At 41.9% G+C, this 19,786-nt stretch overlaps 1 protein-coding gene across 5 annotated transcripts in view; it reads right to left on the reverse strand.

The window, feature by feature from the left end:
• KLHL2 (kelch like family member 2) overlaps nucleotides 1–19,786 on the reverse strand; it is a 225,830-nt gene that overhangs the window by 181,743 nt on the left and 24,301 nt on the right. For 2 of the 5 annotated variants that reach the window (XM_075860271.1, XM_075860274.1), the window contains exon 1: nucleotides 10,922–11,241. The exons of the other annotated variants lie outside the window; for them this stretch is intronic. In XM_075860271.1, coding sequence (XP_075716386.1) covers nucleotides 10,922–10,989 — 68 coding nt within the window. In that variant the 5' untranslated portion in view covers nucleotides 10,990–11,241. Of the gene's footprint in view, nucleotides 1–10,921; nucleotides 11,242–19,786 lie in introns of those variants that run through there. 5 annotated transcript variants of the gene reach the window in all.

Below are 19,786 nucleotides of genomic sequence, written 5' to 3' on the forward strand. Positions count from 1 at the left end.
GTTCTGATGGAAAGCTCTGATGGAACGTCAGAACGGGACCCCAACGCAGATGTTAACAGAGCCTAACATGGATTTTACTTCCACTTTGAAAAAGGTATTTTCTCCTCTGCTGTGACCAATCCCATGTTTGGCAAAAATTATATTGACCAAATGCTATTCATACATGTAAACAAGTCCTGCATGTGTGTTTATGTCCACCACTTATCCTAACCCTGGCTGCACAGAGACCTCCATAATAAAGCAGGTTAACTTAGGCCCCATGCACATGAACGTGCTTTTGCGGCCGCTATTCCCCCAAAAATCCACGGTAGAATTGCAGCCCCATTCATTCCTATGGGGCCATGCACACAACCGTGGTTATCACGGTCCGTGCATGGCCCAGGAGCCCGGACCAGCTCTGCGGTCCAGGCTCATTGAAAAAAATGGCCGCGACCATGTGCATGGCCCGCGATTTGCGGGGGGCTCGCGGATGACAGCCCGCTGCCGGCCGACCGTAAAATCAGGGCCGTGCACATGGCTACGGTCGTGTGCATGAGGCCAAACATTGCTCTACAGAGCTATACCTGTAAACAACCTTGCTTTCCTGATGTAAAGGTGCAGTAGTACCACGTAGTAGTGGCTTACAAAGGATACTCTTCATTTATCATGGGTATTGATCACCGGCAACATGCAAGTTTGCTTTCTAGTGCCATCTATGATATCCTCTACGACATACTATTGTAAGTCACTCATTAACATGCTGCAGGTATTTTTTTTTAACCACATGACTGATCACTTGACAAACAAACCACTAAAAGTGCACGAGGAAGTGATATGAGCAATGTACAGCTATTACAACCCCACACTATTCCATTTATATTGAGGCTGGTAGCATTACCCAATCTGGTCTAGTATATAATACATTGTGGAAGAAGCATGCTGATGTGCAGGGGAGTGGTGCCAATAAAGCTCCTCCACATAATACCAGATGGATGAGGTTCACGATGAGGTGTTGATACAAGAATCACTGCAAAAGTTTATTTATAAATGTTTCTTCGAAAGACACACAAAAAAAATGTTCTAATATGTTAGGGCCTGTTCACACTGAGTTTTTTTGCAGGCAGAAAATTGTGCCTGGAAAAAATCAGCTCCGTTTTTTTTTTTAAGTCGTTTTGCACCACACGCGTTTTTTGAGACAGTGAGATTCCGCCGAAAAAACTTGTCAAAAATCGTGGCAAAAACTAGCTTATTTCCGTCTCCCATTGATTTCAATGGGGTTTTTGAGACGGAAAACGCCTCAAGATTGGGCATGTCGCTTCTTTTTCCCAGCAGAAGACCGTGGAATGACGGTCAGAAGCTTTTACACTAGACCGTGTAGTAATCGGCATCAGCGTTTACACTAGACAGTGGAGTGACTTCACAACCACAGCGTTTACAGCAAAGGATGGGCTCTATACTACTGCGCTACAGGCACAGTCTGGATACAAACATATAGTATAAATTAAAGATATAGAAGATCCAAACATAGGAGCAGCACTGTGTCAATAGCCAGAAACGGTTGGTGCTAGCTTCAAAATATCAAGGAGTGACGGGCTCCTCATGCATATATCCAAGAAAAAGAGACTGGAAGCAGCACTCAGCAAAAAATGTGAATTCAAATTTTTTGCTGAGTGCTGCTTCCAGTCTCTTTTTCTTGGGTATAAATTAAAGAGGTACTCCCATCTCACACATTTATGGCACATACAAAGCTCTGGGACCAGCCCATATCTAGAGAGCAGCGGTCTTCGACACCCGCCTGGTGAGGTGCTGGGAGTGGTAGTTGTGCACTTTCTGGTTAGGCTCAGCCAGAACTTAGAGCAGGACTTCTGACCTCTGGAGCTCGTACTGACCCTAGGCCTCAAGCACCACTCCTACGTTAGCAGCAGAATGGCGCCAAAACACTAATCTACAAATCAGAGAAGACTACATGATCGCACAGCGCCATCCTCAACCAACGCGGACTAATGAGTAGAAACGACAAAACATTGAGCAGCAAGCTCATCCACTTGCCTGTAACAGTCTTCCGCCCCCTTATCCAGATAGAAAATCTGCAACAAGACAGCAGGGGGCTTCAGGATGGGTTCACATATATCAGTTTTATCCCGAGGCAGACACAACTGATGACATTTCTGTGCACTTTGTTCATTGGTCCTGCATCCATAGCGGGACAGAAAAACGCAGCATGGAATGTTTTTCTGTTCGCCGAAGGAAAACATTTGGTATTAAAACAAAATCTGATGTCAGAACCGCTCTCAAAGCAAAGCATGGGATCAGCTCTGGCACCAGTTACCGTCCAGCAGCCAAATCACAGGAGAAAATATGAACCGGCCTTGCACTTTATTCTACAAGTACAGCCCTTATCCCTTTCCTGCCACTGAACTTCTTCCTGGACAGGATTCCAGCTCTGGCCGTTTACAGAAAGACATTCAGAGCACATATTCTTAAAGCCACGATCACCTTCTGACACTTCTTCCTAGTTTTCTTTACCAACAAGGAACAATCACAAGTACTGCCAACTAATTGCAAGGCACACTGCAGGGCATTTTACTTGGAACCAAATTATCCTAAACAGTTGATAATTGCTGAAAAAAAGCTGTAACAATCACGATAGATGTATTAACCACGTGTCATACTTGTGTGCTTTTGCCATTCACAGACAGTTTGACAAGTAGTTGATATAAATATTCTTCTTTGCAAGCAGTATTGATCTATTTTCTCACAATCAAAACTTGTCAAGATCACGCATGCTGGCTGAAATAATCTTCGCTGCGGTTAGTTGTAACTAGGTCTCATCTATTCTAAATCTGCAGCTAGACCTGGATAGGATGGTATCTTCAATATTCCTGCGTGGTGTATCCGAGCCACGAAATACCTCTGACACGCAAGTAGCAGCGGTTGTATGCGTTCTAACACCATCGGTGAGACAACTAGGTGGTCTTTTGGAATGTTTGTTGCGACGCATAGATTACATCATTTGTGAAATATAATTTTGACTTGCAAAATATGTAACAGATTTTCTATTTGTGAAATATTACTGGTGCAGTTTCTTGGTCTTTTCAATTGTCCTCATATAGATAGGGACCTTGCAGGGTCTATTTAAAAGGTTTGTGAGTGGGATTGACAATTATCAGGGTGGCAGTTCCGCTGCCGACAAGGTATATACAGATTAGCGTGAGCGAAGGGGAAGACTTTGGAACAATCGAGTCTCTACTCACCACCTAACCCGGATTAATGATACTATACTAGTCCTTCTCAATGAATTAGAAAATCATCAAAGTGTTAATTTATTTCAGTAATTCCACAGGATATGTCATAAATGTCAGATAGATGAAGGTCCCACCTAAACTCCGTTCAGCCGCTCTGTTGCTCGCTGAATGGGGTGAACTACGACCATGAAAAAGGTTATTTGGTCGTGAGTTATGTAAACAGCCTAGCTTGCGGAGTTACGCGGTTTCTGTAAGTCCCATAGAACTGAATGGCAGTTAGGGAAACTAGCTCGCATGCTACGCTGCTTCCATAACTGCCATTTCAATACTATGGGAGTTACGGAAACGGTGTAGCTCAGCGAGTTACACTGTTTACGTAACTCACGACCATATAACCTGGAAGTAGCCGGAGAGGCAGCGAGAGCAGACAAAGCTACAACAGGATTTAGGGGGCCCCGTTCTAGAGATAGGTGCAGGTATGTGGATGTGTCATAAATGTCTCTCATGGGAAAACCCCTTCAAGTTTTATATTGATGGTTCATCTGTGACTACTTGTTCAAATTGACCTCATCCTCTGACAACTTAGAAGTCCGCTCTAAGAAAATACTGTTAGTTGTAACTATCATTACAGCTATAGGTGGCTCAGTTTATGCACAGCCTACACATATACCCCATGTGGGGAAGCGGAAGGTTACAATCTGTAAGTACACTGGCAGGGAACAGCTGCTTGTAAAGAATTACAATGTCAGGCTGATTTCAACTATTGAGTGCTTGGAATGTTATGAAAAGTGAAGCTCCAACTGGTTGCTTCAAAAGGACATTGATGGTGCGCACATCACTAGGATATGCCAGCACAGCTTAATATGTGAGCTTCAGACACGGTAACCACTAGAATAAAGTGGCAGTGCTGTGCCCATTAATGCCTGTTGGCTCCATCCACTTTTAGAGGCCACAAGGCGGGCCCATTATAGACAATGGCAACCATGTGGCCTCGGAAAAAAAACTGAGCAGAGCCAAAGTGGAATGGTGCATCAGCGAGAGTTAGAGCAGATAAATTCCCATCTATTGGATATTGATTAAATATCCTAGGGTAAAACCCCTTTAACCTCTTCCCGACCTATGACATACAGTTACGTCATAGCCGGGTAGGAGGAAGTATGGAGCGGGCTCACGGAGTGAACCCGCGCCATACGATGCGGGTGTCGGCTGTATGTTACAGCCGACAATTCAGAGTAACGAGTGGCATTGCACTCGAGCGCGATCCCGCTCATTTAACTTGTTAAATACTGCGGTCAATAGCGACCGCAGCATTTAAATCGTTAGAAAGGGTGGGGAGGCCCCCTCTAACAGCTCATCGCGCCCCCCGCAATGCAAATCGTGGGGGGGCGATGGTTGCTAAGGCTGCCTGGGGGTCTAATGAAGGCCCCCAGGTCCGCCATCTTTGTACACCTATTAAGCTTTGCCTGCGGCAGGGCTTAATTTATGCCTGGCAGAATCACGATATACTGCAAGCGATCGAACGATCGCTGGTTGAAGTCCCCCCTAGGGGGACTAATAAAAAAAGTAAAAATGAGTTAAATAAAGTGGGTTTTTTTGTGCAAAAAAAATATATATTATATCAAAAGTTTTTTAAAAAAAAAAACCTTTTCCCATTTTCCCCCTAGGGCATATTATTTTTTTTTATAAATAAACATAACTGGTATCGCCGCGTCTGTAAAAGTCTGAACTATTACAATATATCATTATTTAACCCGCACGGTGAACGCCGTAAAAAAATAATTTGTAGACGTCAGAATCTCTATTTTTTGTTCACCTAATCTCCCACAAAAAATGAAATAAAAAGTGATCAAACCGTTGCATGTACCCCAAAATGGTGGTATTAATAAAATGACAGCTTATCCCGCAAAAGATAAGCCCTCATACCACTTAATCTACGGAAAAATAAAAAAGTTATGGCTCGGAAACACTGCTGCGGAAAAAAATTAATAAAAATACTTATCCCCCAGGCATGGCACCTCTATTCTCTGTGCAGCCTGGCCTCCTGGGATGACGCTGCAGTCCATGTGACCGCTGTAGCCTGTGATTTGGACGAAACGTCATCCCGGAGGCAATCCTGGACAGAGAATAGAGGAATGCAACGCTATGACAACACCCGGGTGGTAGGTTTTAACTTTTTTATTACTTTTATACAAAAAAAAAAAGTAGTTTTTTTTGTCCGATTAGCGATTTTTTCAGCGAAGTCACACCTGCAACATTTGTGATTTGTTGTGGGTTTTATCTCCCTAATAAATTAATTGGGAAATACACGCAACAAAAAAGCAGCGATCCCACAGCAAAAATGAATATGCTGTGGATTAAAAAAACGCATCACAGGTGAATTTATTAATAGTTTATTGGCTGTTTTTTTTTCTGCAGCGTGTGGATGAGATTTGTTCAAATAAAATCAGTTGCAGAGAATCCGCAGCTAAACCACCCTGTGTGAACATACCTGTAAGGACCTTTGAGTTTTAGATGCAAAGGAGGGTAGGATCACAGCACAAGAGAGTGGAAAACATTCCGTAAGAAAATAATAGCGAATGTTTCCCTTCTTTCTTGTGCCACGATTTGATATTTCTTTTCATTTAAAAAGGCGTATGGAAGACCAACATCACGAAGGTGATTTGCGAGGGGACTAAACGTTCTCTGACAAAAAATTATTGTGACGCACAAGATAAGCTAATCAGAAGATATTCTAAAATTCCACAACCTGTGGCTTGTGTGTTTTCAGGTCAAGTTCACATGAATGCTAAGGCCACACAGACAGACAGACACACACACACACACACACACCGTTTTGACGCTTTTTCTGTGTCATTTTTTGTTTATGTTCACCATGTTTAAAGTCTTAAACTCATTCCCGACCGCCCCTCGTCTTGACAGCGGGCGGTGCAGGTCTGAAGTCTACAGCGCTCGTTCTTTAAGCAGGTGCTGTTAATAACTTCTTAGAGAAGTCTGCTGAATACACCTGGGACTGGAGGAAACTCTGACCTCAGCTGTTTAACCCTTTGATCAGCGCGGTCTGTGACCGCAGCATGATCAGAGGGGACTCTCTTTTTCAATCATGTCACCAGAAACTCGGTGATGCAATCAGAGATTAAGTGAACCCTCTGCAGTCAACCCTGGAGACCTAGTAAGGACCCCAGGGCTGCCCGTTTTATAAACCTGCGGTTATGGCACACTGTTTTGCCCTAACAGCAGCCTGTGTCATAGTGACACAGTATAAGGTATTAGCATACAGGAATATGCCAATACATTATAAATATAAAATAAAGTTGTTAAAAAGTTATTTTCATGGGATTTAAAAAATGTAACAAAAAAATAAAAATAATAAATTACATAAAAACAGAAAAAAAATCTACACATTAGGTACCTAATAATAACCTAAAGAATTAACTTAGGTTATTTAGAATGAAACGTGAATTGGATAAAAAATAACAATGCGAAAAATCGCTTTTTTTTCTATATTCACGCTGCAAATTCTATAACTTACACAGTAAATTCTTTGTACCCCCAACCTGCGCAGTAAAAAAAAACACAACTTCTCCCACATAAAACAAGGCCTCATATAGCCATGTCAAAGAAGAAATAAAAATAAAAAAAAGTTATGACTCCTGAAAGAGAGAGGCAAAAATTTAAAAAAATGTGCTAGTCATTAAAGGGGTTTTCCATCTAGTAAAAATGAATGGCCTATCCTGCCGGGACCTCCGCCGATCAGCTGTTTTGAAGGGGATGCACCGCCCGTACCCCTTCAATCCTGTCACTGCTATTATTGTGAATTGCCAACAAAGCAGTAGCGGCGATTCACAGCATTACAACCTTCTCCCGTTGAAGTGAATGGGAGAAGGTTGTAATACTGTGAACCTCCGCTACTGCTGTGTCGGTGATTTACAGTACGAGCAGTGACCGGAATGAAGGGAAAGCAGCGCTCGTACAAGCGCTGCAGACCCTCCAACAGCCGATTAGCAGGGGTCTCGGGAGTCGGACCCCAGGCGATTATCCTTACGATAGGCCATCAAGTTTATTAACCCCTTTAAGGGGTTAATAAAAAAAAATAATGGTTTACATCCAGATACTGAAAACTGGTGCTGATGGCTCATTAAGTGTGGCTCTCTCTTCTTACAAATTTAGGACGGGTTTTCAGTCTCTGTAAATACGAATGCTCCCATTCACTGCCCATAAACCAGAGATCTGGAAAATGGCAAGGAATAAAAAAAAAAACAACTACAAAGTATACTAGAAAACTTTTCAATATAAATGATCATGCTTTATTTACATTAGACTCGACAAGGCAACTTTGTTGTAGATTTCCGATTTCCATTGCAATCTAATGGAGCCAAGGCGATTCAATAATGTACATGCTGTGGATATAAAGTCTGCAGCACGTTCGTTTTTTCACATGGATATTTTTCGGAGCATGTATAAGGTGTAACATACCATATTGATATACATCGCCGGCAGAATGTTAGCGTATTTCACCAGGATTAGAGTGCAGAGTCTACGCCTTTATCCTGACAGAATCCTGAACATGTGAACATAACCTAATAAGCACCTATCTAAATTTCTGGAGCGTGCAGGCATTGCCTTACAAAACCTGAGTTGTGTCTGGACCCCGAGTTTTGATCCTCTCTCCCCCTCTGTAATGCCCATTTGGGCTACATACACCACAATTACATTAATCTGTGCAAAAGTTTGTGGTGACTTTTGCTCCATTTTTAAATGACATAAAACGGTTGTCCCGCAAACACTTTTATATACACGTGCCCCTAACGTGTCTACGGAAGGGCTCCCGGGAATCCGTTTTCCTGCTTTATCAGATGATACCCAAAGAGCTTCTGATAAGAACATTCTAGTGTGAACGCTACATACACAACCCCTAATGTATTCGTGTTAACACGAAGATAACAAATGCTCTATCATGAAAGTACAACCTTGTCAAGGCGCTGCACAGCTAAGTTATTCTTTGCAGCTACAACAACCTCAGCCTTGTATTATTTGTGACAATCCGTTTGCCCCACGCTGCCAGGACATCAAGGACACAGGTCACTGATACGTCTCATACATCATAGCAAATCACTGGAAAACAACTTCTAGAACAGAATGACTGATACTAAATTACAAACAAATAGGTTTTCTTCTCTGCTGAGGAAAACAGATTCACGTAATTCTTTCCCACAAAACAGGAAAGCCTGATCTATTACACCCAACAGGAAGCACGTGGTATATCCTCTAATGCTGCAGCCTCAATGCTTCATCCACACACAAGAAAGAACGAGCCACGAGGATGGGTTATTTGGCGATTTTACCACCTCTGTAGAACAGCAGCACAAGATGGGTTTATAAGGTCTGTCCGTCTCCCAACATCATGGCCTCTTCATGACTAGAACGCACTGTATAAGGCGCAGTGCACACAACCGTGGTTTATTGTCGGTGTGCTATGCACAATATTGTGGATAACACACGGACCAATTCATTTAAGTGGCCCCATGACCGTGACGTTCACTAGTCCGTGTAAGAGCTGCAGAAACTCAGGACACGTCATTCTACTGTCCGTATTTATGGATCATGTCACCTACACAGGGGGTTGGGACAAACTGGTGACATCAATTCCAGCCTTCCTTTTTTTTTTTGCGAATCCGTGAATGACACACTGATGCACTACATACGTTTTTTTTGCAGACAAATAGACCGAAAATACAGACAACGGATCTGTGGTTTTGTGGACCGCATAATTACCACGGTCGTGTGCATTAGGCCTAACAGGCTTTTCCATTTACAATAAACCAACATGCATTATTTTATAGATACCATGCACCCACTGTGGCACCCGCCAAAACCGCAGGAAAACAGGTACATCAATTATACCAACCAATCCAGCGGTCACTGTCCTCTCTATGGCGTGGTGGGTCAGATGGCTCATATCAATACGTTCCACCGGCCCATCTACTAAATGTCTGGTCACACCGCTATATCCCCCACTAAAGTATGGGCAAGATCTGAAAGACTACACACAAATAATTCATGTGTGAACCCCTAATCTGCGGATCACCTAAATGTATGATCTGCAAAGAGTCGGCAGTCTTTCAAAGCAAGTCAGAAATTTCCCTCTATAGCAGTCAAAGGGTATACCAGACAGACATTCATACTGGATAGATGATAAATGTGTTATCAATGGGTGTCTGACAGCTAGGACCTCCAACGATTGCTAGAACGGAGGACCATGCTAAGCGGTCCCCATAACTCGCCAGAGCGCGGCAGCCCTTCATTCAGCTAAGACTGTCAGAGGCAGATCTGGTCAAAAATGATGGAAGAAATAGCGCACCAAGATGTGCTATTTCATCCAGCAAAACCGTGAGGGAAAAGCGACGGAACCCATTAAAAATTCAATTAGCGCCTTTAGTGTCTGTCATGCAATGGGGCCCGCACTTCCGTTATTTTTTCATTCTTCAGTTCCTATGTCGGAGCAGAACAACGGAAAAAAGGAAACACGGATGTGAACACAGGCTAATTAGCGGGGTGCCGGACACCCACCAATCAAATATTGATGGTCCAGCCTAAGGCAAGCAATATTAAAAGTCCAGGAATAGCCCTTGAAAGGGGTTATCCCATCAAGAAAACCACTGTCCATATACTCTATTAGGACATCCTAGGGAGGGTCCCCGGTTGGGACCCCCTCTGTGAGCCAGAGGGGGAAGTCACTGACATGCAGTGGCCGTTTTAAGGGAAGGAATACTACATTTCCTCTGCAGGGGAAATGAACATCTGAACACACTTTCCCAGTAGCTGCTTGCAGGGGGTCTCAGGAGCCAGGGGCAGTCCGCTGATCGCGGTGGCAGCTCTCACATTAAACGGGTCATCTGTGATGGGACAATTCCTTTTCTGACATGTCAAAAGTTATCTTTAGTGGTCCGTGCCCTGTGACCCCCACCAATGCACATTACAGTTTGGGACAACAGACTTGAAGATCCGAAAAACTCTGAGTCACAGGAAGACGATGCACTAGAAGTGCTGCAGCCCCTTCATTTTAGAAATTTGTGGGGGATACAGGGCATGGTGCTCCAGGACAACATATTCTGAAAGGGACTCCCTGGTATGTTAGAAAATGTTTCAAAGTGGAACTAAGACATCCAAATGGATAGCGTATGCCATAAATGTCTGATCGCAAAGGGTCCAAGTACCAAGACTCCCACCAATGGGAGGTCAGATCGCCCTCTGGTGGCGGTGCATGAACTCTCCAATCAAACCCTGCCGGATACAGAAATGGCTGAGGGAGCAGTCTCCATCCTATATATTCACAGTCATAAGTCAGAACCAGGGGTGGATTCAATGAGAGAGAAGTAGAATCTTTCCTATATACTTCCCCTGCCTTTACCACCCACCCCTGGTTGTGGGTTCAAAAAACAAAATAAAATAACCGGCACTGTGTGAATAAGGCCTTCTCTAGTGGGAGACATATCAACTCCAGGGCTGCTGTAATCGCCCCGGCTGTCCACATACACGTGAGATGTCGGCAGTAACGTCTATGAAACCTGTACAGCAGCCTTCAGATATATATGACACACATATAACATGCCAAATATGATATCATAGCATTGCACTAGTAAGATACAGGCACAACAGCTGCATGAAGCGCTGCCTGCTGCAGACAGATGGCTGCTTACACTGCGGTGACAGGCGACGTCTCCATGCTGCTGGCTGAGGTAGCGCTGCGGGCAGATGTCAGCACCATTCCACGGGCTGGCAGAGCGGAGTCCCCGCAGCAGAAGTGTACAGCTCTCCCGGCTCATTCCATGCCCAGACAGCTCTGGGTCACTCTCTTGCACGTAATCCCCGCACGCCAGGCACTCCCGGATAATAGTTCCTGTCCGCCCTCAGGTCAGCCGGCTGGAAGCATGCGAAAGCCTGCGATCCTGTCTCTAAGTGAGCGGGTTACTACGAGGTAGTGTACTCTGTATCAACATCCTGATCTCGCATCTCGTGAGCCAATTAGGACAGTGTTATCAAAAAGTAGTGGCGCCCTCTGCCTGTGGAAGACCTAAACAACGCCGTACAGTCACAGTTACTGCAGGTCCATACAGAGCACCGGATACAGTCGTAGACCATGTATGTGCAGACACTGCAGTGTAGAATAGTACGCCGCTGTATCGCCCTGTAAATTCTATCCTTGTGTTATCAGGTCACTCTGTAAACCATGAAACGGTCGTCAAATATGACAGTCATTTCAATAACTTGCACATAAAAGGTTTCACCGGCATATGGAACAGAAATTCGTTTTTAACCCTTATGTTCACATGTGGCGGATACACTGCAGATTATCCAATCTGCAGTGTTTACAGTAGAAACAAAGTGAATAAAATGTGAAAAAATGTGTCCACACGCTGCAAAAATATACGGAATAAGTGCGTAAATTGAGCTGCGGTGTATATTTTAAATCCGCAGCATGTTGTGGAATCGCCGCTGATTTCTTACAGATTTTCCCCACGAAGTTCAATAGGGAAGTCAAATATGCAACAAATGCCCATTGATTTAAAAAATCTGCTTGTAAAAATAAAAAAAGTTGATATTAAAAAAAAGGACTATACTCCCCTCTCCTCACCCATGCTTCATCACAAGACCGCAGCAGACAAGTCGGGCAAAACGTCATCACAGGAGGCCTTCTGTTCAGAGACCAGCAGGGGGAGCAGGACGCGTTGCAACAAAAGCACCAGGAGAGGTGAGTACAGCGGATTTCTGCAGCAGAAAATTCATACTAAAATAAGCTGGTGCAGATATTTCCTTGCTGTTTCTGAGTCAGATACCCTGCAGCGTATCCCACCTGTGTAAACATACCCTTAACGACATACCCCGTGCATGAACGTGACAGCCGTTGAGGGGGAAGTATGGAGCGGGCTCAAAGGCTGAGTGTGCTCTACTCAGCGGGTGTCGGTTGTGTAGTACAGCTGACACCTCACTACAATGGGCGGAATTAAAAATCACTTTGATTCCATCAGTTTAACACTTTAAATGCCACGGTCAATCGCAACATTTACATTTTTTTAATTTGGGGTGGCCCACTCCAATGTGCCATTGGCCCCACACACAACGTGATCGGGGGTGCCGATGGTCATCATGGTCAGCCATCTTTGTATTCCTTTGAAGCCCTGCTTCTGGCAGGGCTTCAAAAGGTGTACACGGTCAGTGTAGCGGAATACTGCAATACATTAGTATTGAAGTAATTCATGTAAGTGATCCAACGATCTAGGGGGACTTAAAAAACAAACTTAAAACAAAGGGTTTTTTGTTAACCCCTTCCCGCAACTTACCGTTAATGCACGTCGAGGTGTTCAGTAACTTCGCGCACCTCGACGTGCAGTTATGTCAGTGATTTGACAGTTAACCGCCGTGCGGCGCTACACCGCAGCGGCGGTTAACTGTGCAGGGTGTCTGCTCTGCATTCCCTGTTGCTGATCAGCGGGTCCATAGACGCCGATTTTGGCAGTTAACCCTTAAATGCGGTGTACACATTTAAGGTGTTTAGCGCCGATCGGCAGCCCCCATGTGAAATCACGGGGGCTGGCGAATGTACCCATGGCAACCAGACGCCAGACAATGGCTTCCGGGCTGCCATGTACAGAAGCCTATGAGGACGATCCAGAGGCTGGTCGTCGTAGGCTTCCTGTCAGTGTGACTGTCACGGCACAATGTCAGTTGGAATGCATTACACTACGTGTGTAGTGTAATGTATTCCAGCAGCGATCAGAGCTGCAAGTCTAAGTGTCCCCTAGTGGGACAAGTGAAAAAAGTTAAAAAAACAATGAAAATGTTAAAAAAAAATAAAAAAAAATGGTCAAAATAAAAGTTATAAGTGACATAAACAAGAACTGCTTTTTTTTTCCTATAAAAAGTCTTTTTTTATAGGAAAAAAATGAACACTTAAAAAAAAAGTACACATATTTGGTATCACCGCGTTCGTAATGACCCCAACTATAAAACTATATTATTTTTCCCGCACGGTGAACACCGAAAATAAAATAAACTAAAAACAATGCCAGAATCACTATTTTTTGGTCACCACCCCTCCCAAAATAAACAAAAAGTGATCAAAAAGTCGCATGTACGCCAAAATGGTACCGATACAAATTACAAGCCCTTACACAGCTTTGACTGGAAAAAAAAAAAAAGTTATGGCTCTCAGAATACAATGACACAAAAAATAGTTTATTTTATAAATAAGTTATTTTATTGCGCAAACGCTGCAAAATGCAAAAAAACCTATATACATATGGTATCGCCGTAATCGTACCGACCCGCAGAATAACGTATAATGGTCATTTATAGCCCAGGGTGAACATCGTAAAAAATATTGTCAGAATTTATGGTTTTTGGTCACCTTGTTTGCCAAATAATGGAATAAAAAGTGATTAAAAAAAATAAATTAAAAAAAATCACATGTACCCCAAAATGGTACCAATGAAAACTACAGATTGTCCCACAACAAATAAAACCCTCAAACGGCTCCGGTGGTGAAAATAATAAAAAAGTTCTTGCTCCCAGATTATAGCGATGCAAAATGTGCAGTGTTCCAAAAGCGGATAAGATCAGGCGCCATTTATAAGTGCGACAACGGCCACATATCTGCGATTATTTATTTACCCGATTATTATACCCTCTTATTATGCCCTGATGTACTCTGCCCAGCCTACATATGCCCCCCCCCCACATTATAAACTGAAATACCAGCAAAACGGCAGAGCTTCTACCAAGCAAAATCTGCGCGCCCTAAAGCCAAATGCCACTCCCTCCCTTCTGAGCCCTACAGCGTGCCCAAACAGCAGTTTATGTCCACCGATATGGCATCGCCATACCCGGGAGAACCTGGTTAATATTTTATGAGGTATTTGGGACACAAACTGGGCACAACATATAGTGCACTAAAATGGCACATCAGTGGAAAATTTAAATTTTCACTCTGCACCATCCACGGTGCATTAAACCTTTTGCGCACCATGACTTAATAGCATGTCGTGGTGTGGGGGGTGATGTATGGAGCGTCTCACGCACTGAGCCAGCGCCATACGCTGCGGTTGTCAGCTGTATATTATAGCTGACACCCGGGACTAACTGACAGAAACAGCGATCGCGTTGTTACAGGAGCCTGTAAAAATGACAATATACTGAAATACATTAGTATTACAGTGTATTCTACCAGTGATCTAATGCTTGCTGGTTCAAGTCTCCTATGGGGACTAATAAAATGTGTAAAAACAAAAGTAAATAGTTATTATTAGTGGAAAAAAAGTCCACAAAAAAAACCTTTTCACATTTTTTCTCTAAAGTAATGTAAAAAAATACACAAAATTGGTATCACTGCGTCCGTAAAAGTCCAAACTATTACAATATACCATTATTTAACTTGCACGGTGAACGCTGTGAAAAATAAAAAATTGAAAACGGCAAAATCGCTGTTTTTTGGTCACCTTGGCTCTACCAAAAAAATGTAATAAAAAGTGCTCAAAAAGTTGTATGTACCAAAAAATGGTACCAATAAAAACTACAGCTCGTCCCGAAAAAAAATAAGCCCTCACATCGCTCAATCCACGGAAAAATAAAAAAAAAGTTATGGCTCTCAGAAAGCGGGGAGAAAAAAATTTAAAAATAAAAAGCAAAACATGGATCAGTCCGGAAAGGGTTAATTACTTTCTAATGAAAAAACATTTATGACCACATTTGGGGTATAGCTGTACTCGGGAGAAATTGCTTTACAAATGTTGGGGTGCTTTTTCTCCTTTATCCTTTGTGAAATTGAAAAAATTCAACATCTTAGTGGAAATAATGTTGATATTAATTTTCACGGCCAAATTCGAATAAATTCTACATAGATTCCTTAAGTGGTGTCGTTTCCCAAATGGGGTCACTTTTGGGGGGCTACCACTGTTTTGGTCCCTCGGGGGCTCTGCAAATGCGACAACACCCAAAAACCATTTCAGCTAAATTTGAGCTTCAAAAGCAAAATAGCGCTCCTTCCCTTCTAAGCCCACTGTGGGTCCAAACAGCAGTTTATTACCACATATGGCGTATTTACGTAATATCAGTAGAAATTGTTTTACAAATGTTGGGGTGCTTTTTCTCCTTTTTTCCTTGTAAATATTAAAAAAGGTCTACGTTTTTTCAGCAAAAAAGTAGATTTTTACCTTTTACAGGCTAATTCCAATGAATTCAGCAAAACAACTGTGGGGTCAAAATGCTAACTTTACCCCCTAGAAAAATTCCTTGAGGGGTGTAGTTTCCAAAATGGGGTCACTTTTGGGGGGTTTCCACGGTTTTCATCCCTCCAGTGCATTGCAAACGCGACACTGCACTGAAAACTATTCCAGCAAAATCAGAAATCCAAATAGCGCTCCTTCCCTTCTGAGCCCTGCTGTGGGTCCAAACAGCAGTTTATTACCACATATGGGGTATTGCTATAATCGGAAGAAATTGCTTTACATATGTTGGGGTGTTTTTTCTACTTTATTCCTTGTAAAAATTTAAAATTTCTATGTTTTTTCAGAAAAAAAGTAGATTTTCATCACATACTAATTAAAATAAATTTAGCAAAAAAACGGTTCAAAATGCTAACTATACCCCTAGATAAATTCCTTGAGGGGTGTAGTTTCCAAAATGGGGTCACTTTTGGGGGTCTTTACTGTTTCGGCACCACAAGACCTATTCAAACCTGACATGGTGCCTAAAATATATTCTAAAAAAAGGAGGCCTCAAAATCCTCTAGCTGCTCCTTTGCTTCTGAGGCCTGTGTTTCAGTCCATTAGCGCACTAGGGCCACATGTGGGATTTTTCTAAAAACTGCAGAATCTGGGCAATAAGTATTGAGTTGCGTTTCTCAGGTAAAACCTTCTGTGGTACAGAATTTTTTTTTAATTACAAATGAATTTTTGACAAAAAAAATGAAATTTGTAGATTTCACCTCTACTTTGCTTTAATTCCTGTGAAACACCTAAAGGGTTAAAACACTTTCTGAATGCTGTTTTGAATACTTTGAGGGGTGCAGTTTTCAAAATGGGGTGACTTCTGGGGATTTTCTAATATATAAGGCCCTCAAAGCCACTTCAGAACTGAACTGATCCCTGAAAAAATAGGCTTTTGAAATTTTCTTGAAAATATGAGAAATTGCTGCTAAAGTTCTAAGCATTGTAATGTCCTAGAAAAATAAAAGAATGTTCAAAAAACTATCCAAACAAAGTAGACATATGGGAAATATAAACTAGTAAATATTTTGTGTGGTATTACTATCTGTTTTACAAGTAGATACATTTAAATTTAGAAAAATGCTAATTTTTGCAAATTTTCTCTAAATCTTGGTGTTTTTTACAAATAAATATTTAATTTATCGACCACATTTTTTCACTAACATAAAGTACAATATGTCACGAGAAAACAATCTCAGAATCACTTGGATAGGTAAAAGAATTCCAGAGTTATTACCACATAAAGGGACACGTCAGATTTGAAAACTCAGCTTCGTCCTGAAGGCCAAAACAGGCTCAGTCTCAGGGTATGTTCACACGGCTTATTTACGGACGTAATTCGGCCGTTTTACGCCTCGAATTACGTCCGAAAATGCGCCTCGATAGCGTTGACAAACATCTGCCCATTGAAAGCAATGGGCTGACGTTTGTCTGTTCACACGATGCGTAAATAGACGCCCGCGCCAAAGAAGTGTCATGTCACTTCTTCAGACGTAAATGGAGCAGTTTTCCATGGACTCCATGGAAAACCAGATCCAGTTACGTCCGTAATGGACGCGGCGTTCAAGCGCCTGCACATGCCGTTACGGCTGAAATGATGGGGCTGTTTTCTCCTGGAAACAGCCCCATAATTTCGGCCGTTACGGACGCTGCTGTGTGAACATACTCTGAGTCTGAAGGGGTTAATGTTCCCAAAAAAATTAAAAAGTTCCAAAATAAAAACAAAAACAACGCCTTTTCCCATTTTTTCCCTAAAGCGTTGTTAAAGAAAAAAAAACTGGCATCGGCGCGTCCGTAAAAGTCCGAAATTATCACAATATAGAATTGTTTAACCCGCTCATACATACACATACATATATCATGCAAGTTGCTGTTTTTTGGCCACCTTAGCTCTTCAAAAAAATAGAATAAAAAGTCATCAAAGTCACATGTACCCCAAAATGGTATCGGTGAAAACGACATCTCGCCCTGCAAAATGTAAGCCCTCACATCGCTCAATTGACAGAAAAAGGAAAAAAAGTTATGGCTCTCTATATTCTTATGGTGACACAAAACAAATTTTTTTTTTTTTTAGCAAATAGATTTTTTTTCTCTAAAAGTGGTAAAACATAAAAAAAACCAAAAAACATAAATTTGGTATCGCCGTAATCATATCAACCCGTAGAATAAGGTGAACATCTCGTTTTTACCACCTGATGTACACCGTAAAAACAAAAACCCCCAAAAATGGCATAATCGCTGTTTTTTGCCCATTTCACCCCACAATTATTTATTTTCAGCCTCCCGGTACATTATGCGGTACAATAAATGGTGCCATGAAAAACGACAACTTGTTCCGCAAAAAACAAGCTCTCAACGCAGAAATAAAAAAAAGTTATGGCTTTTAGAAAGCAGGGAGGAAAAAACTAAAAATTAAAAAACTAAGATTGGTCGTGTCATTAAAGGGTTAAAGGGGTTTAACAGGACTTAAACATTGGGCTGTCCTTTTGGTCAGTGGGGGTAAAATCCCTTTGAGGATTAATATAGCCTGGAAAACCCATTTAAGCCATCATGACGTAACTGTATGTCATGATGGGTGAGGAGTAGGGAGTGGGTTCACAGGCTGAGCACGCTCCGTATGCTGCAGGTGTCCACTGTATGTTACAGCAGACACCCAGCTCTTATTGCCGGGATAAGAGATAACTTTGATCCCGGCTGTTTAACCCCTTAGACCTCTAAGCCATTATCTATCATCTCATCATCCCCCTGCGACGCAATCGTTGGGATGCCAATGGGTCGCTATGGCAGCCGGGGGCCTAATGGGGGGCCCCCAGGTCTGCCATGTTACTCCTTGTTATGCAATACAATAGTATTGCAGGATATGGTGCCAGCAATCTAATGATCACATGTTTAATTAAGTCCGCCAGGGTTACATTTAAGGGAAAAATTAATTTAATAAAGTTTTGAATATAAAAAAATGTCATGTTAAAAAAGTATTTTTCCTATTTTTTAAATAAAAAAGCAAAAAAATAAACAAGCGGCATCACTTCGTTCATAAAAAAAAAACTTCTCTGCCGAAAAAAATAGAATAAAACGTGAGCACAGTCGGATGTACACCAAAATCGTTCCAATAAAAACTGCAGCTCGTCCCTCCAAAAAACAAGCATAGCTCCCTCGACAAATAAATAAAAATGTAAAAACACAAAACTATTTTTTTTTTAACAAATTGTTTTTATTTTGTGAAAGTAATAATGAATAAAACATGTAAATTTTAGCACCTGGTAAACTCTGTAAAAATAAAACCCAAAATACATTGGAGGAATTGCTGTGTTTTTCCATTCCACCCTATAAAACAAATTTTTCAAAGTTTCTTAGTGCATTACATGGTACATTAAATGGTGTCATTACAAAATAAAACTCGTCTCACAAAAAAATCATCGGAGAAAAAAAAAAAAGTTATGGCTCGTGGAAGATGGGGCAAGAAAAAAAACTTTAAAAAAATAAATAAATAAATTACAATAGGCTTGACGAAACGCCCCCTACATTTTATTTACATAGGCATAGCCGCACCTGTATGTATGGCGCGGTTTCTGTGTAAACAATAGACTACATAGAGTCCTTAATATTCATGAGCTGCTGCTAGCCTTGGCCACAAACCGCTGATTGGCAGCTTTCTACTTATGGACAGGGAGAAAACGATTTTTATAAATACTACTGATCACACAGCGCTGGAATCAGGGTCCCTGGTACTACGTTATGCTGTACTCCGATAGGGCAGAATAAACCTGGTGACAGATTCCCCTTACGTTATTTTGAGGGTATGATTACATTTGGATCCAATACACAATCACAGCAGAAATATGAGAATCAGCCAATGACAAATCCTGAACGTGTGAACATAGCCTAAAAGCACTTTTTAGTAGAAATAATTTGTTTTTTGTGTCGGGACATTCCCAGAGCAGTAAACTTTTAATTTTTCTATCAACATAGCTTTAGGAGGTCTTGTTTTTTGCAGGATGAGTTGTGGTTTTCAGTGGCACCATTTTGTGGTGCATAATACTTACCGTGTGTTATAAATAATGTTATCTTTATTTGGGTCATTGCGATTGCGGTGATACAAATTATTATGTATTTGTTAAAGGGGGTGGGGTAATAGCGGGGTTCACTGGTTAGTGCCACCCACTATTACTACCGCCTTTATAAATCAGGGTCACTAGGGTTATGCCTAGTTCCCCTACCTTTTCCTTATACTAATGTCGATCTAATTGCTTTTGCTGCTACTCATGGGAATAAGACCGTACAGTAAATAAAGATAATATTTAT

Source organism: Rhinoderma darwinii, chromosome 1 (genome assembly GCF_050947455.1).
Source record: "Rhinoderma darwinii isolate aRhiDar2 chromosome 1, aRhiDar2.hap1, whole genome shotgun sequence".
Classification (NCBI taxonomy): domain Eukaryota; kingdom Metazoa; phylum Chordata; class Amphibia; order Anura; family Rhinodermatidae; genus Rhinoderma; species Rhinoderma darwinii.